This window comes from Seriola aureovittata, chromosome 22 (genome assembly GCF_021018895.1).
Source record: "Seriola aureovittata isolate HTS-2021-v1 ecotype China chromosome 22, ASM2101889v1, whole genome shotgun sequence".
Taxonomy (NCBI): Eukaryota; Metazoa; Chordata; class Actinopteri; order Carangiformes; family Carangidae; genus Seriola; species Seriola aureovittata.
In genome coordinates, this window is record NC_079385.1 from 2,764,968 (window position 1) to 2,788,542 (window position 23,575).

The 23,575-nt window shown below is 43.5% G+C and overlaps 1 protein-coding gene across 4 annotated transcripts in view; it reads left to right on the plus strand.

The window, feature by feature from the left end:
- The window catches only part of net1 (neuroepithelial cell transforming 1), a 34,409-nt gene that overhangs the window by 6,012 nt on the left and 4,822 nt on the right, over window positions 1–23,575 (plus strand). For 2 of the 4 annotated variants that reach the window (XM_056367608.1, XM_056367609.1), the window contains exons 2-3: window positions 3,420–3,483; window positions 13,649–13,711. In XM_056367608.1, coding sequence (XP_056223583.1) covers window positions 3,420–3,483; window positions 13,649–13,711 — 127 coding nt within the window. Of the gene's footprint in view, window positions 1–3,419; window positions 3,484–13,648; window positions 13,712–21,069; window positions 21,386–23,575 lie in introns of those variants that run through there. The other 2 variants (XM_056367610.1, XM_056367611.1) reach the window with 1 other exon arrangement.

Sequence of the window (23,575 nt, forward strand, 5' to 3'; positions counted from 1 at the left end):
TCAACAGTATATTCCCTCCTGTAGAAGTTTATTCATTGATATTTCAAGTGGGGAGCTGAGGACACTTCAACAGAACAAATTACCCTGTTCAGGAGTGTCCCATTAATTAAGCACTTTGACAGTTAAGTCTGAACAACACCTGCAGTGACCTTTAACCCCTAACTTGCCCCTTGGACACCCAGGGAGCTTCTCATTTTCCTTCTCTCTTTAGCTATTGCTGTTATTCCACAGCACATGCTGTTTATCCAAAACACCTTACAGCAGCATCAGTGCATACAGTTCCAACATGGGTGGTCCCAACAGGAAGTCCAAACCAACATTAGTTAATTAGTGTGTTAGTCCACAGTTTAACCCACTGAGCTCCACAGGACCTGGCTGCTCAGTTGCAGCACTACGAATGTCTTTTGGAGAGACTGAAAATATGCCCTACTCATATATTTAGACAATATTGTGCCTCCCCCCTCTATGAAGTAGAGCCTGACCGATAAGTATCTGCGCATATATTCTCTGAAATGCTCTGATATGAATGCTTTTATTAAGAAGCAAGAATGCAGTGGAAATGCTCGGGCCAAGTCAAGTTATATAGACAGCATTTTATGTATATTTCATCCTTTGTTTTCATTCAAGTTTTACATATATATATATATATATATATATATGTTGTTATGTTTTTATTTATAGTTATTTATTTTTATAGTTATTTTATTTAATTCCCAAAGAAGTTTACCGTTTCAGTGCACTAATGTAATTTTGGACACAATTTTTCTTTTTCACAAGTGTTCATATATATATGTTGGCCGATATATCGATATCTGAATTTTTTTACTGTCTAATATCGTTATCGGCATTGGCCTCAAAAATCCATTATCGATGGGGCTCTAGTATGAAGTGTGGCTGTTACTATAAATGTCATGTGTTAAGAGCTAGTGCTAAAAGACGGACGCTGCCACGCAGACTGCTGTTACTGTTACTGAAACACACAATGTCTCACTTCCTGTGCAGCAGCTACTGGACAGCAGGGTTGTGTTAAGTGCTGCCAGACGTTTCTGTTCTACAGTAACAGTGGTCCGTTCAAAGTGCTGATAGTAACTGCTGGTAGTAATTGTTACTAAAGTGATGAATAAATGAAGCGCTCAGGTCTGTTTGGAGCATTGTCATGTTACTGGACTTCACACAGCTCAATAGGGTTTTCAATTGAGCTAAAGCAATTAGTTTATTAATCAAGTTGACTGATTAACTGACAGTGGACAAGTTCCAGTTACTGATTTTCATGTTCTGACACTAAAATGACTGTTTGGACTTTGTGTTTATGATTTCCACTCTTATTTTGAAACAGTTTTCCATACACCAAACGACTCATATACTTGCGCCTCCTCGTAGTCTCCATGTTCACCATCGACTCAGTTTGCTGCTTCCTGTTGGGTGCTGGATAAAGCGTCATTATCTGCATGAGCAAAGACTAAAAACGTACAATAATATTAAACATGTTTGATTTTATCGGAACGTCAAAGTGGACAACAGACCGAGTTAAGACAGCTGGGACGGTCACCGTACACCGAACGATGGAGATGACGGGAGCGCGCCACAACTTTAGCAAAACTCATGATTCTATTCTGCATTGGAAATTTGTCTGACAAATTGCTTGAGAAGGTGTTTGGTGTGAGGCTGACATTGAACCAAATGATTAATTGAATAATCAAGTTTTTTTTTTTTGTAGTTATATAAGATTAATTAAGGATTGTTTTTTGGTGATGACAAACACCCAAAGCTGATATGATGACACTCAACCACTGTAGATAAAACATTATCCATTCTGCTGATGTGGAATGATTATAAATGAACATGTAGCCCAGCACTAGTCCATGTTTGGGAGGTGTGAACGGGTGCAGGGAGCTGCAGCAGCCAGCAGTGCTGACTGCAGGACAGTTGCTGTGTCATTTGATGAAATGCCGCCTGAAGCAACAGTAGCAGAGCGGCAGTATGACTGGAATGACTCAGCCTTACGAGCAGCACTTGGCGGACACACACACACACACACACACACACACACACACACAGGACAAGTGTTTCTGAGCATCTCCACATTCTCCGGATGCTCATGACTCTTTAGGGTCCCACCATCAAAGCCCCCCGTGACATAAGTCTTGGATAGTATAAACTGTTCTGACACCATTTCTGATAATGTGTGAGTCCCACACTGGGTTATGAAAGCTGAGCAATGTAGGTGGTTTGATTCGCTGTGTTTCATGATGAGCCGTTATTGCGTGGTCGTTCCTTTAAACATACTCCACAGTGTCTTAACATTTCATCTTTTGTTTTCATTTTCTTATGAGTTCAAATATGGGATCATGGAACCTTTTTTTTTTTTTTTAAATGGTTTTTTCCTAATTTTTCTTTTTTCAAGTGGCATTAAAATTCCTCCTACTAAAGGCCTTAATGTCTTTATCAAGAAAACCTCCGCCTTCTCTTACTTAGTTTCATAAGTTGCAGTCACTTTGCCATGTATGGCGCTCTGAGGCACGCTTCTCATTGAAAGTATTTCATCTGTGTGAAATAGTGCTTCAATAAAAATCCAATTTATTGTTGGTACAGGACAGATTTAGGCCCTGCTTTGATGTTTTTTTTCTCGCTGTGTAACCATCCATTTACTGAGCGCCATGTGTTGTGTAACGGTCTTCAGTGTGGCCTTATCCGGCCTAACCTTGTTGTAATACTTTAATAATCACACGGATTGAAGATAAGTTGTTTGACATGAGAGGGATTTACCGTATGCGTGGCTGGTTTTTGGGGGAGTGTTCAGTCCGGACGATCCCACCGCCGAGTCCCAAAAAAGGCAAACCTCTCCCCTTTCAGAGTATCCCGCCAAAAAGACATTTGGGCACCCTCCAAATCTCTGGGAGGGAGGAAGGTGTTGGATAAATGACTCCTCCTTCAAATGTCACAGCTTAGTGGCTGATGCGGCTTCTTAGAGGAAGTAGACTGGGAGTCATGTTGCCCTTTTCACTCTGACTGGGTGGATCCTGATCTGTCAGCCCTGGTCTGGACCGGAGGACAGCGCTGCAGCTCCACCATGCTGAGGCTGTGGTAGGTAACGGGAGGTGCATGTTTTCTCAGGACATCACCACTCACTGAGTCACAGTTCACCTCATGAAAGCTTTGAACTCACTAAGTCACTGTTTGGCTGGGACTGTAGGTCAGGGTGGAGTCCACTGGTGGTTTAAATCTATCTGATGCTTCATAAATATTCTCATAATTGGTTTTGAGTCATGCTTATCCAGAGCACAGTGTGGGATGATCTTGAGATGACATTGAGGCCTCAGTGAGAGGCCATGATAAACAGGCTCTGTGCTGTAGAAGGTGATTTTTGATGTACTGTAGTTTTGTTGGAAGTCTGACCCTCCCTCCCTCTGCTCCCACAGGTCCCTGCGAAGAGGAAGCTCCTTCACCTTCCTCACCCCAGGACCACAATGGGACTTCAGTCTGGTGAGTGCAGCAGGCCTGTTCATATTGCCATGTTCATATTATATAAGACCACCTGCAGGACACATGCATACAGTTTGGCTCGTTTATCACTAATCAAAACAACCTACAGCAGAGGGAAGTTAAAAAAAAAAAAATGTACCAGGGGTTCCACTGTCGAGACACACAGTTCCCAGCAGCAAGAAATGTAGATACCTGCCTTATTTACTTCATCTGTGATATACAGTACAGTACGTGCATGATATATACATTTATGGTCTGCACATTTCTGCGACTTGGCTTCTGGCTGACTTCTGTCCTCTCGTGCAAACACACTTCAGCGCTGCTTCCCATCATAACAATGTCTTTTGGCTTTAAATCTCAAACCCCAGAGTTTTCAACAAATGTCCAGGAAACGGTGTCGCTGTTCACCGTCACAGTGATGAAAGGGCAGCTCCTCACTGGACCACAGCCACTGTGACTCAGATAAACCACCCAGACTGGAGGATAAATGTCTGATTGTTTACATTAGGGACATATTTTACTAAATCACAACCAAAATTTTAAGCAATTTAGTTCATTCTTTTTTAGGGTATTTAGGAAAAATTCTTCAATTCTGTGGTATAAAAACCTTTTTTTCCTTCACTTTTGCAGTTGGCCGCAATTCTGTTTTTTCCATTTATTGGGTCAAAATGTGTAGTTTTTATTGCTCATAAGAAAATAAATCTTACAGCAAAACTCATTGACGATCCACAATAACAACACTTAACTCACAGAAAACAACAGAAGCAGATGGCAGATAGGTCTTTTAGTACCTGTATTGGATTTTTAAGGTTAACAGTATTTCTGCTGATATTATTTTTTTTTTAACACAACTACATAACATAAACAAAGAACTTTGCACAGTGTAGTCAGTTATTGTTGAGCTCATGGGAGGGTCTGAATCAGCTTTCACTGTCATTTACTTGTCTCAGTGGGCATGTTTATTTCTATTGTTTTACCTCTGGTCTAATAATCCTTCTAATATTGCCAGTTGTGAACAGCTGTGTTGAATTGTAATGGCCAGACATTAGCTAATTCATTCTGAAACTGCACCGTGTGTCTGCTTTAAACTTTGAGACAAGCACACACTGAAACTGTCCTGGCATGAGAGTCTATTGTCTGTTATTTACCATTATTTCATGAGTATAATGATATACAATTAACAGCTCATTAGCTGTCTTTCACTGATATTATCTTATAATTACAGGTACAGGCCATGGCATTAGCTAGCTTTGTGGCTAACTAGTTTAGCAACAGATAAACTGCAAGTATATGTTTTACAGCAGCTGGCAGTGCTTTACTGACCAGGTAGAAAATGATAGGGTCAAAGTTCATTTGCCCACTAGACCTCTCTTTACAAATAGATGTAAAATCAAGGTTGTCAAAGGGTCACGGCCTCCACCACTCAGCTGCTTATTTAGGTTGTATTATAAGTTGTAGTTATTATGGGTTATACAAAAGGAGAAATTTGTGGGAATGGTTTATTATTACTGAAGTAAAGAAAATGTACATGCACAAGACATAGACATTTTTTTCAATCAGATTGTTAAATCACAGTTTTGTACCAGAGTTAACACATGAGAGATTTTTACCTTTTGCTTTTCACACTGGTTTAAAGTGGGTTGACCTCACTTTGAAAACATTTCCTTCAGCAACATTTGAATCATAATGTGATGACAACTGCGAGGATGTTTGCGTATGTTACTAGCACTGTCAATCAAATCTGGTGAACCCGCCCATACACAGTCCTGATAAAGCAGATTAACTGAGTTGTAGACTCATGATACATAATTGGCCTACTAAATAATGTTTGTTTGTTTTTATGTTTGTTTGTTTTTTTCAATTTAAACTTTGACTGTTGCTCATTTACTCATGAATATATGCTGTCATAAAGACACACTTAACAAACGTGTGGAAGTATGCACATGTTTACAGGAAAACAGAAAGTAGTTGATGTAACAATCTGTCTTACACATTATCTTGTAATTAAGATAAGTAAGAGTACTGCTTATCTACTGTGTTCTGTCCAGTGTTCCACCACTGCGCTACTTTACAACAGCCAGGCTCTACAGTGCAGCTGTAAATTCAAGTGTTCACACTTTTGAGTTCTGACACTCAGTTTGTTATTAAACACTGATTTGCTACATGATCCTGCACTGATAAATCAATTATTTAATCTTTTCTCATTATGGAAGACCGGTGTACGAAACATTCAGGTAGCAGCTTCTCATCTTTAGCAGCTGCTTTCACCAGTTGAAATGACAAACGTTGGCAGTGACAGCTCATATCAGCTGTCGCTAATTAATAGTAATCTGATGAGTAACTTGATGACAGAACGCATTTAAACTTGTTTGTTGTTTGATTACGGTCGGTGTTCGTACTCAGCCAAAGATCATCTGTGAGTGAAGTAGCTCCACTCTGTAACATCACTGTTTCTGTAGTTCCATCCAACATCTTCTCTGCAGCTCAACACTTCACGCCAGATACAGAGTTAATCAGCAGTAAAAAATATTCTACTGCAAGTAGATCAAACTTCTGAGTATTCTAAGTAGTAGTAGTTAATATGTGTAATTTACATGCTTAACGCTAAAGGGCTTTGTGAATTTCTCTTATATTGACTGTACTTATAAAAACGCTTTTCTAGTCTTTTCAACCACTAAAAGAGCTTTATATTGGAAGCCACGTTCACACAGCACTTTTCTTCCATACATGCACATTCAGACACCAATGATACATCGAGGGCGACTTGGGGCTTCAGTATCTTGGTCGAGGACACTTCCATATGCGGACTTGGGGAGCCGGGAATCGAACCACAGACCCTTTCGATTAGTCTCGGATTACGCCGCCAGTTAGGAGCTACTTTTAGCCCACTGATGCCTTCACACATACAGATACAAGGTCGTTTGCGGTGTCTGGCCCGGGTGTGTTACGTTGAGCGTGTCATTTACAAACCGGACAGTTGTTTTCTGACGTATCTGCCGGCACCAGACGCTCCAGCAATGTCAGTGTCGGGAAGCCATTTTGTTTAAGGTTAAAGTTCTTTTGTGTCGTGGAGTGGAGTAGTAAACAGCAGTGTGCTTCCGCTTCCAGGAAGATTGTGATGCATTAAGTTGAAACCTTCTCAACTTCCCCCCTGTTGTGTAGCTGGGCACTTGAACTGTTGAATCACGGTGTGCGGGGGGGCACAGGTCTCATTCACAATGAGTAGCAGCCGTTCCCGTCCCATCTTTTTGAATCCGTATGTGGGATGTTTGTGGGTACGGCCCCTGGCCTCTACAATAATTGCTTCATAGCGATCACCAGCCTTGATCCTCGTAAAACTTTCTCTAAATTCAAGGCCAGCTCTCCCCTTCGGCAGCTGTCAGCACTGAGCGTGTATCTACATCTAATACCTCACTCAGGGGACTATTGTTATGTGGCTCCTTCATAGCTGAACCACGGCCTGTTCATGTGGCCACAGACCAAATGCTGGATAAAGAAAATCCAGCCTGCTCCGATTTCTTATCCTCGCCACCAGAGGAACATAATGACCTACAGAGAGCTGCTGGCTCTGATACACCGGCCTGCTTGTGGTTTACAGTCGGCCTTAAATGAAACGAGCTGATTAGAAACAGAAAATAGCGTACAGATTAGATGAGCGAGCAACATGACGAGAGCGTAGGCATTCCAGGATTTACAGCTGCCGAAAACACAATCCATCGCTGGTCTGAAGGCAGAGGGGGAGAAATAAAAGCGAAGAGGGAGAGAGGGCCAACGGCTCTTTATCTTGTGCCAGCCTGCTGCCTTTGATTCACAAACATGGCACGCTTAGCTCATCCACCAAAAACCATGTGGACCTCATTAGGTAACCCTTTCAATCTGCCCCCCCCCCCCCCCCCCCCCCCCCCCCCAATTTACCTGTCACTTATAAATCTAACAACGAGCAATGAAAGAATCCTGGAGGAGTCTTTGTCTCGTTGCCCCTCATTGCCCCACCTCACTCTTGCCACTTTAAGCTCGAAGATTTTGCCAGACCTTTAAATACATTTGTATCCAGGTCTTTGGGCTTTGAAGTGGTTTGGGGGGGGGTTTACTGCTGCCTGGAGCATGGCCAGGTAAAGGTGGGGGGAGCAATGGCCCCGAGGCGAACCTTGGAAGCAGGCAAGGCAACGCATTCCCGAGGCACTTGATGCATTCTCTCAGACTACATCAGACCCGAGGCCTTGATGGGCTTTTCTGTCATGGCAAGAATGTGAGTCAGGTTTCCATCCCAGTGCCAAGGTGGAGCACATCAAACCAGACTGCCATTTGGTGGAATGTGAAGGTAATTAACAAGACCCAGAGTCAGATTCTGAGCTTTTATTTATTTTTTTTCGAGTAACGTCGAGCAACAAGTTCAGACGGCCAGAGATGTCAGCCCCTCGAGAGTGGCTCGTCTGATAAGAAGCATTCCAGCTTTAATCAGACGACGTGATTTAATGTGGCTGTCGGCCGCCGAGACGCAGCTGGCTTTTCACACAAACATTGATAATTATTGTGGGAAGGTCTTTGCCCATATCAACAGCAATTTGTATTCAAAAGGAAGACTTATTTCATTACTTTGCTGACTGTCTGAAGATTCCCCTGCATTCCATAGACAGCGGGATTTATATCGCGCAACCCTGGATAACACAGAGCATCCCAAGGTGCTGCTGTCTAGTGGACGCCCATCCATATCAGTGAGAGACCCCAGCACAGCTGCATCATCCCTCTGTGGATAGATCGCACTTTGATGTTGCATTGCAGTTGTCCAGTATCTTGGATTAATGCCTCTTAATAGTTCATAACACGTGTTACATGAAATAAAATTTCAGCCTGTTTTACAAGGTCTCTATGATGTTTTACAGGCTTTTGATGGAGGGTCATAAATGTATGTTGTAATGCTGCGGTCAGGCATCATATCTGATCAGGTTTTTCTCCTAGAGACCCAACGTGATCCACGTGTTTTAAGTCAAACTGAAATTTTAATTTCCTCCCTTTTTGGGTAAGGAAACACAAACTGTAATGAAAATGCAGCATGAGGCATGAGAAGATTAAACATATTTGTATAAAAAGCAACAGCTGAATCGTGATTTTTATATGACTGATCTGATATCAGCTCTTAAAAAGCCAAGAATGATCTTTGTGCCTTTTTTTTTAGTAAACATGTACGTCTGCGCTGATTGTTTTGTGTAGGCAGTGAGTGGTTCAGTTCAGGGCTGCATCATGAGGAAAATGTCTACTTTACAGAAATTGTTAAGTTATTACAATGTGTTTTAATAGATTAATAAGTGAAAAAATAACGTAGCCGATAAGAGGCGCCTTGAGTCATGACCCTCTTATAAGTTGTGATGTGAACAGTTGCAGTCTGTGTGAACCTGCCAGTCTTTCGGGACTGTCGTGACTCAGGATGGTTTGCTGACTTGTAGCCAATCTAGAGTCTGCATCTATGAGAGGGATCGACTGAAGAACGACTGCACACTGCTCCCAGCTCTCGGCTTGTGTTTGTTGAAGAGATAATATCTCTGGCTACGAGATGTGAAGCCGTGGAAGTCGACTGAACAGTGCGTGGGTTTGATTTTTACTGTCTCTGCTGAATAGCTAGTTAAGAGATGTCTGCAGACGTCTGGCTGATGTCCTGTCAACACAAACAGAGCAGATGAATTAGTGAGCAGCTTCTTTCAGTCGTGTCTGTGCTCAGAGTGATCGATGAAGTTGATGTCTGTAAGTGGTGCAGGATTTTATGGGTCTGTTTTCTACATGTAGGCCTGAAAAATATACAGTGGATTCAGAAAGTATTCAGACCCACATTTTATTATGTTTGTTTATTGAAAAGGAGAAATTGAAATATCACGTTGGCAAAGGTGTTCAGACTCTTTTCTATGACACTTTAAATCCAGCTCAGGTTCTCCCATTTCTTTTGATCATCTGTGAGATGTTTCTACACCTTGACTGGAGTGCACCTGTGGTAAAGTCAGCTGGTTGGACCTGGTTTGGAAAGACATGCACCTGTCTATAATGTCTCACAGCTGACAATGCATATCAGAGCAAAAAGCAAGACTTGGGGAGGAGGGAGCTGCTGCAGAGACAGGATTGCGTTGAAGGTTCCCAAGAAGAACAGCGGCCTCCGTCATTCTGACATGAAGAAGTCTGGAGCAACCAGGACTCTTCTAGAGCTTCCTAGAACTGAGCAATGGGGGGAGAAGGACCTAAGAACCCCCATGGTCACTCTGTGGCCATCACTGTTTTCGTGTTCAGCTAATCGTTCTTTGACACGCTTCCAGCAGCTGTAGCTGGTTTCAGAAGAAGACTACCCATTACCAAAAAGGCGGCAGGAAAAGCAGAAGATAGACCCGGTAGAAGAGGGATACAGCAGCCACTCCTGCATCACATACTCACCATTTGGGAGCCTTCTTTGAAAGTGAGCTTTGGAAAAAAAGCTGCTGTTTTCAGATTCTTTCAGATTGCTTAGAAATCTGCATCCTTGTTGTGGCATACCTCTGATAACACAGTGTCCGTGGGCAGTGATCTGTTAAATAGCAGTCATCCAAGGTCATCTAGCTGAAGGTGGTTGAGTGTGCTTCTGCCATGCTAGCTGGACCAGCCTGGACTTCACCTGTCGGTACTTAAAATATCCCTTCTACTTAGGAAGTCTTTGAAGGTTCATGTTCCTCTTTTTCCTTTTTTCACTCCGCTGTTATCCATCATCATGACGTTGACAATGACTGATAGTGATTGACAGGACTGATGGCCGACGTGTGCCCCTGACCTTACATCCCTCCCACTGGACACCACAAAGTAATGTCATGACAGACAAGAAAATCAGGTAAGAAAAGGAAGCATTTTTACCATAAATATTTAAACAAGACCTAAAATTTTAGACCCCCATTTTACCCGGGCCCTTGGCCTTCAGTTCAGGTTAGCTGTCTGTCGAGTCATCATCAGCTCCTGCACACTCAGCGCTCCTCCACCAGCCTTTAAGAATCCAGGGCGTCATTAGCTGTAGCTCTTTTAATGCGTTCAGTTGGGGTGATACCAAATGACCAAACTGTGGAAACTCACACAGCAGCAGGCCGTCCCGTACACTCAGCACTGTTGTACTGTTGTCAGAGATGGGGCCAACGGCCAACAACATCAGCCTGTGGCTGGTGGACTGACGGTGTGCTGCTTGGAATCGAGGTGATGTAACGCTCTATTTTTACTGCCCACCCACATAGATATTGCACCAACCAGATTACAGTACTGACAAAACAAAATTTCATGAGTTCATGAGCTCAAATGTAGGGAGTGTTATAACTTCAGAAATTTATAAAAACAATTTGAAGTGTGTGTGTGTGGGGGGGTCTTAATGGCCTCAAATTCATTATTCAGCATGAGGATGACCCCAAACATCTTCAGTGACAAGGAGAACAAGGAGTCCTGCAGCAGATGGTCTGACCCCCACAGGGAGTCAGTCTCAGGTCACACAAAGAAACACAGAAGAACTGTGGCAGGTTCTCCAAGCTGCTTGGAACAATATACCTGCCAGGTTCCCTCGAGAGATGGGAGGATTGGTCTTTTAAAGGAAAATGCTGCTCACACCAAACATTGATTTGATTTGAGTTTTTTTCTGCACTTTATATGACGTTAGCTGATAAATAAAAACATTATTTTTGAGAGGGTCCTGCCTGCCACTGCACTGTATATGAGGTTCTTTTCTTCACATCTTTCAAACACGTAGTTTTTAGCCACATAAATGCATTTGGACTGGATGTAGCACCGCGGGATACCTGTGGCTCCACACATCCCCCTTGTCACCAGCTTATTGTTTTACTGTCATTTACATGTAACTGAAGCAGAACAATGATGAGTGCTGGGGGGGTCGTGGCTTTTTTTTTTTCTATGCCCCCACTCCCTCAGTAAGCATCTTTCACTGTCTCTGCCTAACTCAATACGCTTTTTGGCAGAACTCTTACACAGGCGTCTCTGCCAGCTCCTTTCTTCAGTGTTTACATTTGATTTGCAGACATAAACTTGTCTCTGCTTTTTCCTCTTTTTGTGTATTTTATTTATCTCTTTCTTCTTTCTCTATCTCTCTCCCTCCACCTCTTCCTGTCTGCCGAGTAAATATTTATCCTCCTTCTCACCAAACTGTGTGTGTTAAACCTTTCTTGGCTAGTTCGCCCCCTATCTAATACAGGCTTGGGTCAGAACGAGCAGGTGGTCAGGTCATAGGGTGGATTTAGTTTTTCTTTGAAGGTCCAACACATGATGTCATGGTAACAAGAGACGTGTATGTAACGTATGTGAAAACTGTATGAATCACGGCAGCGGTAAAACTTCTTGCGCAGACAGAAAAGGTAAAACGCCTCATTGTCTGTGTCTGAAACTTGTGTGTGGTGACGGCTGTTCATCGTCTGTGTGTTTCTGTTGTGTGTGGACTTCATGATCCTTTTTTATGTAACACACAAATCTATCAGTCACTCCCCACATGAGTAACAGAGTAACCTGCACAAGCTGCTCTAGCCTCAGTGTGTGTGTGTGTGTGTGTGTGTAATGAGCAGAGAGAGCAGAGGGAGTTGTGTTGAGTCAGATATTTACACTGAACCCAGCCAACCTTTGGACAAGTCGCTGCTTGGAGTGTGTTATTCTATCTGCGAGCTGCTGACGGAGGGATTTCCAAAGGTGGGAGGAACAGGACGGCTAATTTTCTCCTCCTTTCGACCCGTTGTCTGTTTTTGCACAGAGATTACTCTAGTGTCGTTTTTATCTCACATGTAAGACCCGAGCTTAAGGCAAATATTTAACTTGGAGGGAGCTTTCACACTGAGCATGCACGCTTCGCAGACAATGAGCTGCTGACTTCGACTGACCCGCTGAACTGTTCCTAACTCCACGACTGAGGCTTTCATAGCCCAGTCTGAATGTTACCCTTCTCACATACACTTATACACACACACGTACATGTATAGGCTTTATCTAATGTGCCAGGTTGTCAGTTCACTCCTCAGCTAGCTTTAATGCTAACAGTGAAACTCCTGTTGTGCTCAGCTGCGACACTGAATGAAAGTTTGCTATGTAGAAGAGAATTACACAATCTTTTGTTATTTGCAGCCTCCTATTGTGATGCAACCAACATGAACAAACCAAGCTATTCACTGGTATGTTACAGGCAACAGTCGGCGACAACACCACCTGAAATGCATGCTGGGGGAAATATTTAAAGTGTCTAGTTGAATTCGTCGAGCAGATAGCTCTTAAACTTTATGGATGTGGGAAAACAAACAGTTTGGCCTGACGGAGAGGAAATGCCCCCGCACCACCACCACCACCACCCGCCTTTAAAACAAACAAACACACAAGCTCGGCCATTCATCGTCAGCCACCCCTGACCATTATGTATCCATTTTGGCCCTCCTCACCTCGCTGGTCAATCAGGTCTTGACATCCTGTGTGTCCAGCCAGAAGCATTCTGGCCTCCATGGTTAATGGAGCGCAGTGACCGGGCCCCCGGGGGTCCCAGCAGCCACCGCTGCACCTCAGGGGCTTTTACAACCCTCAGACCTCAACAGGCCAGACTGCTGTTCTCACCTGCTAACTGACAGTCCGCATGCAGGTGTTAAAGCGTCCCGCTGCCTAATTAACCCTTTCCTGTTCTCTGCAGGACCTACAGCAGTGTATGTTGCAGCTTTACAATAGAGCTACAGGGGGAAATGAGCATAACTGGCCTGGAGTACAAGCAAGGAATGGGGTGGCTGTAAATTTCTCTACATGCTAGTCTCATCTTGGCACCCAGACAGGGATGTGTACTGCAACACAAAGCAAAGAAAATATACACCACATGTTAGCTGTTACCACATGCAAGTGCTCTCTCATTCTTTTTCAATCAGGGATCTTTAAAGAAATACAGACGAGGTCATGAAATCCAGACATTTGAGAAGTGTTTATGTTAATTTGAGATCATTTCGTATTTAGCTCATCAATCTAAACCGCATCTGAAGAAAAACAAAAAACTGTATATTTATATATATTTAGTGTGTATTCCACACTGACGCCACTTGTTGTAGGTGTTCACGGCAGATATGACTCCCCACACTGTGCATCATTAAGTAGTTTGATGGTAGATCAGCTTGTTCTTGCCCACGCCCTCATCATGCCTCTCTTTCCACAGAAGCGGAAGCGCAGGGATAAGGATGACGGTGACGCAGTCAGCCTCTGCAGCTTCGACTTCAAGGTAAAACACACATCAAACAACACTCCTACCTCACTGCACACTAATCTCATTACAGCACAACTGTATGTTACAGTTGTGGACGTAGCCTTAGTTAGAAAGTTAACATTGTCTTGTTTTGCTGGGAGCCCTGCAGTGCTGCTTCAGAGGCCCCTGGTGATCTGCAGACTTTACTTACCACTACAACCACTAAATGGGATCCACACATCTCCTTCTTCATGTCACAGACCACCCATACACCCGTTCAATCATATCTCACAAACTGAAAAACACACAAGGAAATAAAAGCATTACAACAGGAATTATAAAGTAAAGCAACCCTCCAAAAAACGTTTTATATGACATGTTAATAGACATATTGATAACAGGCCAGTAAAACAGCTGCTTTGCTGTAAAGGAAGACACAAGAGAAAACATGCACAGCTGGCTTGTTAAAGTGGGTCCCTATCTAATGTAAACTGATGCTACTTTAGATATGCATTATGAAAATAGCCGATCAGGCTCACTTCCTCTGCCTCTCCGCTACTTCTAAACTTCTGGTCATTGTGAACAGAACTCTGAAATAAAATGAAATGATCTGTTCCTGGATCTGAGGTCCCATAGCTGGGAACCACTGAATGATTTTTTTTAAAGATAACGGCCAGTGCCAATCAACGAGCTGTATGAGAGGGACAGTCAGATAACAGGCAGCATTTATGATCCAATCACTGTTTTATACTGCTTTCTAAATGATGTGTTTGTAAGAGGCTGTGATCGGGCGACAGCGGCTGGTTGATTAAATCTAAGGAGAGATGAAGAAAAACTGAAACTGTTTTGTTGAAATGATCAGACTGTTTAGGTTTTTGTTGTATTATTATTAATTTTACGTTGTACTAAATGTTGCCTGCAATAGACATTGCATTTGTTTTCTGACTGAAAGAGGAGGAAGAGAGGAAGAGAGGAAGAGGCTCACTGATAGAGACATTTGGTGAAACGCCCTGACAACACTGATGTGACTGAAAGTTGTTTGCACATGTAAACAGCATTTTCAGAGTAATCTTCTCCAGTGTAAACATGGCTGATCAGTGTAGTTCCAGCTCATTTCTGGTGCTCTGACTGTTGCTCCTGCCGCGCTCTACACATGATTAGTGAAACATAGACTAAAGTGTAGATCTGTCTCGTGTCAGTCTAATTTATAGTGTCGTTAAGAAACATTCGATGGAAACAAAAACCCCTGGTTGCACGACTGAAAACTGGAGACCATATCTAATCTGTTGCTTGTATCTGAAGTCTGTGCTCGGTCCTGTTTATCCAGAGCGCATCATCACAAATGGCCTAGCGTATCACCGGAAGACATCTAGATAGAGCCTGTGTTTGTTTGGTGAAGAGCCCGTTGAGTTCTGCTCGTAGTTAACGCCAAAGCAGGTTCCTAGATTTAGAGATGTGACAGACAGGACTGGCCAGGCTGGAAAATACACCTCATTTGGTGTGTGGGTGTTGAGTGAGCACACCTACACAAAGATCTGTCAGTGCTTCTCATAACTGAACACCTTTTAGCTTCAGGCACATTTCACTATCACCCCAGACGTGTCACATTTCCAAATGTGGAAATCTGAATTACTCGTGTAAACAAAAGTGGCGCAAATAAGAGATTGCTGTCTCGTCTTTGAAATATTTGGGCTGAGAGTAACATCAATGGACCCAACAGTTTACAATCAGCCCGTCGCCTCCCTCCATCCATTCTGTCTCCATACAGGCTGTTTTTGTCCTGCACCCACGGGAGAGGGATTAGCAGAGACCTACAGCCTGCACTTCTTTAACCAGTTGGATCAGTTGCTGTGATTTAGCTAAACAAAATCCAAACAATGTTTTTGTGTATCTTCTTTTCTAATTGAGCCGCTTCCAGCGCAGTCTAATCCCCACACACTCTGTTGCACACACAGAGACAGTTGTTGTAGAAAGCCCTTGTTAAACATATGGCGCACTGCTGCCCTTTGGCTCTGACTCCAAATGGAGCTGTTAAGTAAAATCAGAGTTACAAGGAGTTGTCTGAGAAAGTGGCTTTCCAACAATTTAGTTGTGTACTGTTTGATTTTGTCATGATTAGGTCTGTGAATAACAATTCTTCTAATTATCGGTCGATCTGCTTTTTTTTAAGTAGATCTAAAGTGACCAATTTTAGTTGATTAATCAATTAGTCGATCCACAAAAAAGGAATTAGCAGCTAGTTTTGGTAATCGATTATTCATTTTAGTAATTTTTTCAAGTGGAAATAACAAATATTTGATGTTTCCAGCTTTTGAAATGTGAGGATTTGATGCTTTTCTTTCAACATGATAGTGAACTGATTATCTTTGGCTTTTGGGCCGTTGGTTGAACAAAACAAGACATCAGAAGACGTCACCTTGCTCTTTTAAAAAGGTTTTTTTTTTTTTTTTTTTTTACTATTATCCAGCATTTGATGAATTGATAAATTAAAAAGCAGGTCTTTATTTTGAAAAATATACACATTAAATGGTAGATCCACAGATATCAAAGGAATAAAGCATGTGGAGAAATATGACAGACAGATTGGTGACGCCTCATATAGTAAATATCATCGTATCAGTCAGCTCTGCTGTGAACCCCCTAAACGTCCACCTTTAGATCATCTACCTGTATCCTGGCTGTCCAGCTTCCTGTGTGGGTTTGGTGGAGCAAGTCAGGGGACGACGCCTTCGCCCTGCCCATCCACAGGTCTGGTCCTGCCTCCAGGTCATGCCCCAGTGTCTTTTACTTGAAGTGAGATTGTCATCACAATAAACATTTCAGCGTTGATGACGCAAATGCTGTTTGTTTAATCACCTGCGCTGCAACTCGAGCCTGAATTCCCCGAAAAACCTCAGAGCAAGAAAATGAAACCCGTTTACTTGTTTTAATTTTTCTGAAAAACTCTGCACCTTAGAAGTGAAAGAAGAAGAACAGCAAATATATTTTCTGGCGGTTTGCCGAGCTCTGTCTTTGTACTGCGGTGCTGCTCTGCTGTTCCTTTCCTGTGTCATAAATACAGAACACCTCTCTGTGAACTGTCCCTATGTTGCTTTGTAATTCCAACATTACAAATCACCTGGTGTGTTTTTCTATTTGTGCGTTTGCCCGCTGAAGCTCTATCAGTGTATCAGTTTGTTCTGTCTACAAAGCGTTGGCGGTTTTTGTCTGTGAGTCTTAGTTACCGCGCTGTGTTTGGTAGCAACCAGGGCTGCGCTGGGCGTGAACACTGACAAAACAAAACTTAACAAAAAAAAGAAGCTGAAAACTGTTGAGTAACCTGAAGGTTTTCATTGTTTCTACAGGCTGTTGTGTTATTAGATCACTGTCTACACCTTGTGTGTATCCTCATGTAGGTACAGAGAGAGGGGAGGTATTTATAGTCCCTGCCCGCAGAGCAGAAACTTCCTCGATCAGTAGGAGTTCAAATCTCTCAAACGTGCCTCAACTGAGGGCCTGGTTTAGAAATGTACTCTCTCCCAAACCCTCGGGAGTGTTCTCAGTTTAATGTTCCAAGACGGTTTGTTCGAAATTACCTCTTAATCATAATACCTGTTCCTTTAATATTCAGGTTAGAGACATATAACCAGTGGAGATGCTTTAACACAGAGCATAAGATCGCTAATGGTTTGATGAGTGTGATAATGATGTGAATCACATCCTGTGTTCATAGTCAGCACATCTCAATCCAACTGAAAACCTAGGAAAGGAGCAACTAATTTTTCTCATGAAGCTCCTTTTTCCCATAAAGGTGATGAGAGTTTGACAGGAGCACTTCTGCGAAACTCTCGGATTAATGTAAATGATAAAGCAACAAGGTTAAATATGATTGGAGAGAAATAAAAAACAATCTTTCCTTCTGCAGACCTCCTTACATTGTAAGTTTTCATTCACGTTATCTGCTGTGATGAATAAATGAATATATAGCAAACAGGAATTAAACAGAAACCGAGAAACTCTATTAACGGACTCTGTGTGAGAGGATTAGGAGAGCGTCACTCTCACACAGGTCGGTGATTGAGATAAAATGAGTTTTAAACTCTATCAGTGATGCAGCCTGTGAGAAAGAAAGCTTCTTCTTCTTTCAAAAATACCAAGAAATGAAGAACGAACATTTATATTCTATGTCTGAGAAGGGATTTGGACAGCACCCTCCACCACCACCGCCATCAAAACACCAAAAGATGGACTATATTTTGGAGAATCTCAAAGAATCTGTTATTACAAAGAACACTGAAGCTGTCCTGGAACACTGAGGTGGCAAAACAACATGTTCTTTTTCTCTCTTCGTTTTTCCTCACTCAGAAATAGAAGGAATGTCAAATACAGGAAATGTTGGTGGTTTGGCTAAAACAAAAAAGTCTCGACCTGACAGGTCACTTGTTGATACCTAGAAAGATGAAGTGTTCACTTCCTGTTGCTGCTGACCTCAATCAGCAGAGGGCAGCAGCACCTCCACCGTCAGCGAGCAGCACCAGAGCTGCTGCTTAATGCCTTTCCCAGAGCTGCAATTACACTCTGTGCGTCCTGTACTCGCTGCTGCTGATGTGGAGGTTAAGATGAGCTCAGCCCCTCAGGCCTCGGGGCTCGGTCCGTCCCTGGCACGGCATAGGTTAGGCAGCGGTGAAACTCCACGCCACTCGCTGCATTACTCATCCGTCTCCGCCGCTCTCGTGCTCAGACGGGCATGTGTGTGTGTGTGTATGTTTTGGAGTGTAAATCACGGCTGCGCTCCAGCTGCAGCTCAGCGTGACTAGGGGTGAGGAGGGCCAGACAGGCCTAGCCATGTTGTGTTTAGTTTTTTATAGTGGCGGGGCCAGATGTACAGCTGATTCAGCCCAAGGTCTCCACATACAGCGTGAGTAACAGCAAGGCTGCACAGTGTCCTCCTCAGGCGTGCACAGACTACACACAGACTGTTTCATTTTTTATTAGATCCTCTCTGACTCCTCAGTCTGCATACTTCTTCAGTCTGCCGTCCTTTCTCTCACACTGATCCAAAGCCTGATCCTTTCTGGTTCAGATCCTGTAGTCTTGATTTACTCTACTGCTCCACTTTATTTTGAAGGGTCATGATGATGTAAGCCTGACACGGCGTCCTGTTGGTCTGATGAGCCCTCCGTCAACAAACCCTCAGAACAAGGTGTCAACGTCCATACACCCCAATCAGCATCTGTGTTCTGTCACACGCTCACACACACACACACACACACACACACACACACAACACACACACACACACACACACACACACACAGTAGCAGCATGAAGCCTGTGTCCTTCTTCACACCTCCATGTTGACCCAGGAGGATGAAGTAGAGTCATGAACAGGCTCGCCCATTTGCCCAAAACACATTCTCACACACACGTTCTCACACACACACATTCTCACACACACACACACACACACACGGTGACACCCTGCCTTGCAGTACACATTAGCCGCTCCATCAGACCTGACACCTCCACTTTTTCTTGTGCATTTGTGCAGCAGCTGTGTGGGTGTGTAGGCTTCAGGTGTGGTTGTCCCTCAGCCGGTCTCGGCGGGGGGGGGTGCACACGTGCATGAAAAAGAACCACAGGTTTGATTCCCTGCTCCACTCTAGCCCTTTGTCTTAACTGAAATTGGCAAACACATTAACCCTCTCTCCCTCCCATTACACCAATCAACATATGGGTGGCAGTTGCACCCCGACCCCCCCTGCAGTACTCAATATACAGGTTTCAGTTCAAACATCTGGCTGAGTGTGTCACTGCGGCCCAGCTATTGATATTCTAATTGATCACCTCCCCCCTTTTCAGCTGATGAGACTGATAACGGCTCTGTTAAAAGTGCAGCGCAGAGAGTGAGGCGTCAGAGCAGAGACTGTTTGATTAATGAGCCGGCAAGAAAAACCAAAGCAAAAATCTCTTTGTCACTTTTTCATTTGAACTATATTAAACAGAATTATTCATTTAGTTTCAAACCTTTTAGCACCTGATACCAGACGTCTTTTGTGTTGGTGCTGCAGCATTGATTGTGCGTAATGATTTTAGTTTCATTCGCATTAGTAGCACTGACAATCTGAAATATTGAAGCATTAAATTTCACTTGGAGCATGTGCAATAGTTAGTAATAGTGATTTATGGCATCATTATTATAATGGTCATTAATGATCAGAGTAATTTAATAAAATATAGTTTTAATTGAAGCTGTGTTTATGCTGGATTTTTTTAAATCAGTCTATTTCACAAACAGACGCCATCAGATCCTAAAAACATAATTCTGATAATTACGACCTGACCAGTAAATCAAGAGGCAGATTATCTGCCAATACTGATTTTATTACAGTTGTATTAATAATCAATAAATAGTTGTTATTTTTCATCAGTCAACTTTTTAAAAATTTTATTTTATTTATTTATTTAAAATGTCTAGGAAGTCTAGGGAGTTTCGTAGAGACCGTTCAGTTTCACTGCCACCCCTCTGTCTGTCCACCTGTATGCTTTCTCTCTCTCTCTCTCTTTCTCTCTCTCTTAGTCTCGTCTCACATGCGCATTTTCGCTTTCTCTCTTTCCCCCTTTCTCTCTCTCTCTGTTTTTTTTTCTTCTGTGGGACAGTTAATTGACATTTAAACATTGGTATTCATTTATTTCCATCCCTGGTAGCATTTCACCAAAGCCGTGCAGCATCCGACCCCTGTGTTGAGAGAAGGGACACTTAGACCCCTGATGCAGGTTTAACCCACGTCACTGTGTCGGTCTGAATGGGAAAGGAAACTGGAACCAAAAACTGTTGCTAGTTAATTTTCTATTCTCAGTTAATTGATATCTATAATGTTTTCCAGTTAAATGAACTGTTCAAACAGTGCTTCATATTTGCTCTTACTGTCATCTTTGACAGTAAAAGCCAATTGCTCAACTGCAGCATCCGCAGCATAAGTATTAGAACCAAATGTGGCATTTTCTGTCATGTGTTTATGAAAACAAAATGTATTAAAAAAGCTTTTTTGAACATCAAATACCAAAGTGAATTCTCAGACTTTTCTTCAAATCCCAGCCCAGTTTCCTGAGCGAAACCCGTATCATGTCAGACAAGGTTCAGTCGTCCCCTAGCTTTGCTTTGACCTCATCACAGTTGTTTGTGTAGTAAGCTTTACCTGTGATCTTCTTCTTCTAAATTCTCACTACTGTTTTCACGCAGTGGCTGGATCAACAGAGCATACAGGCAGCCTGTGCTCACTTCCAAGTAAACCCAGTCCCGCCTCATGTGCTGCCCTGCAGCCATGAGGGCTGAGCAGAGGCTCCTCCCCGTCTCTCCTTCTGGTATAAAGGCCTCTCCCCCCTCACTACACCTCAGACCAAAGTTTAGAAAGAGTGTGTGAGGAGAGCTTTCAGAAAGCTCTGCCCCCTGAGGGAAGAAGAAGAAGAAGAAGAAAACGAACAGGAGGAGGGAGGCGTATTTATTTATTTAGGGTCTTTTTACTCTCACACAACCTTTTGAGGTTCATCAACTTTTTTTTTTCTCTCTGATGTGGATTACTTGAAAACCGACCCGCCAGGATTAAAAAAACGGATATTGTGTTTTTACTGAAAGCTATGGTGGCTTACGATGAACTGGGTAGCTTGGTGCCTATCAAACGGACTCTGCAAGTGATAGACTACCAGAACCAAGCCAACAAGGAGTCAGAGGTGAGATGCAAAAACTCAAACCATGGCGGTGATGGTGGCTGATACTTGTGGGGTGTTTATCTGCTATCTGTATCTGTCAGTAAATGTTTGACTGGAGTTCATTTATATGAAGTCATATCTCTGTGTCATGTGTCGGATTGCGAGTGAATCAGCGCCTAACCCTGTTTCTTTTTTAGTTGTTTTTTTTATCTGAGCTGGGTGTGCAGTGACATGAGACTTTGAACTTTGAGCCGAGGCTCTTAGAACAATGCTTGAGATACTGCCTAACCTGGAGAGGTTAATCATTGGGTTACACTGCACCTGAATGGAGCTGTAAACATTCAACTGCCCAACAGCTCAGCCTTGGTGGGATACGGAGAGATCAGGATAAACAGTAGACTCAAAGTGCCTCAAACAGTGAAGCAGCAGGGGGGGGGGATTCTCAGTCAACAACCCTTGTGTCCCTTTTAGCTCAGTCCCGTCTACAAATACTTTTCTTTTGACCTCTGACTGAAGTCGAAGCAGGTCTCTAATGCAAACGAAGCACAGCAGCTCGAGAGCATTCCTTCAGCTTCAAACACTATCAAAGGGACGCGGTTGCTGAAACCCAGGTGTGCCCTCTGCACTGATAAAAGCCACAACTTCACTCCTTCCTTCCCCTTTTGAGGCTTGCATGGTTCCCCTTCAGAACAGGGTTTTGGGATGATGTGGTTTCATTGACAGTAAACCACTTGACAAAGGAGAAGTCTGAGGACAATTTGTGAAGTGAGTTGCACAATTGAGACACTCTCAGGCCCCGTGCAGTTTTTTTTTTTTTTTTTTTCTTCTGTGCTGACCTCGACTCTTTCATTCATGGCTTGGCTGTTCTGTTCTCAGCTCCTATCAGCTCAAGCTGTGCTGCAGTCGCAGGGACACGTCTGGGGTTTTAGCTCAAAGAGAAAAGCACTGGAACGCTTTTTTGGATCCCCTGAAAAACCTCTGTCTTAGGTTAGGAGTTTAAGGAGCACATGAGTACAATATATATTTTGTTCCACTGATATTAGTTCCCCATAGCAGCAGCACAAATCCCGGATCCGTCTGGTTTTTCTGAAGTGAGCCAGACTCAGTGAAACCCCACAGAGTTCAGGAATAGCAACTTTCGCCGTATTCACTGTTTCACTTTACAGCTGATTCACAATGAGAGGCTTTAGTGGCCTTTTGTTATTCTGGGGCCAGTCCCAAAAGGACAGGAAGGGCATAATGGCCAACACGCGTTTCCAATGTTGACTTTGGGAACCCCCCTCCACCACCACCACCCTCCTCCAACTTTTGCTTTTTTTTTTTTTTCTTTGTCTACAGATATTTAAAGGTCACAAATTAGAGGCAGACTCTGCACAGACAAGTTAAAAAACTTGTGTCCTCACATGTTCACCACAGTCCCCCGCCACTAGAGGGCTTGTCCGGACTGTCTGGCTGTTCCCATCTGACCCCATGTGGAGACCCCGGCCACAGCAGACTGTGACTCAACCGCAGCCTCGGCAGCTCTCAGGCCACGCCAGACTTAAGTGGATCTGTTCTGCAGCTGTGTCTGCACGGCCCCGGAGCCTCAATGACGGCTCTGTTTCCCAGATTCGCTGAGCCAAGGCAAAATCCCCATTTGGCCTGAGTCAGGAGAAAGCACAGGCGACTGCTCGAGTGCTGCGCTCCATTTCAAAGAGCAAGGCTTCATTAGTGTGTAGTTTGTAAAAAGAAGAAAAAAGGAAAATGTTTTGCGGGGAGTGCAAACTTTTGGAAATGCTAATTATGGCTGTGGCTGTCTCGTCCTGTCGTATTTCAGAAGAGGTCCTGAAATCATTACCTCAGATCTTCAGCTCTTTGATTCCTGTGGCCTGTTGTTGTTGGCACGAGGCCAAGCAGCTCTCTCTCTCTCTCCTTTCTCCCAGCCTCGGGGCAGGGTGAGGGGAGGAGTGGGAGAGGGGGAGGTCACCTGGCCCAGGTGTGTTGCTGCTCTCACGCGAGGTTTGTCGAAGAGCCTGTCTCGACTCGCAGCCATAAACACCGCAGTGCACCCCCTGTGACGCGGCACTGTGTAAACACTTGAGGATGGGTGGGGGGGCAGATTTCGCTGTCTGTTTACGACTGCTGCTACTTCCCCCTGACTCACATTGTCGGTCTGCCACACTCTCCCATAATGCCCCGTCGCCCTGGGAAAGGCAGTTAAATCAGTAAGAG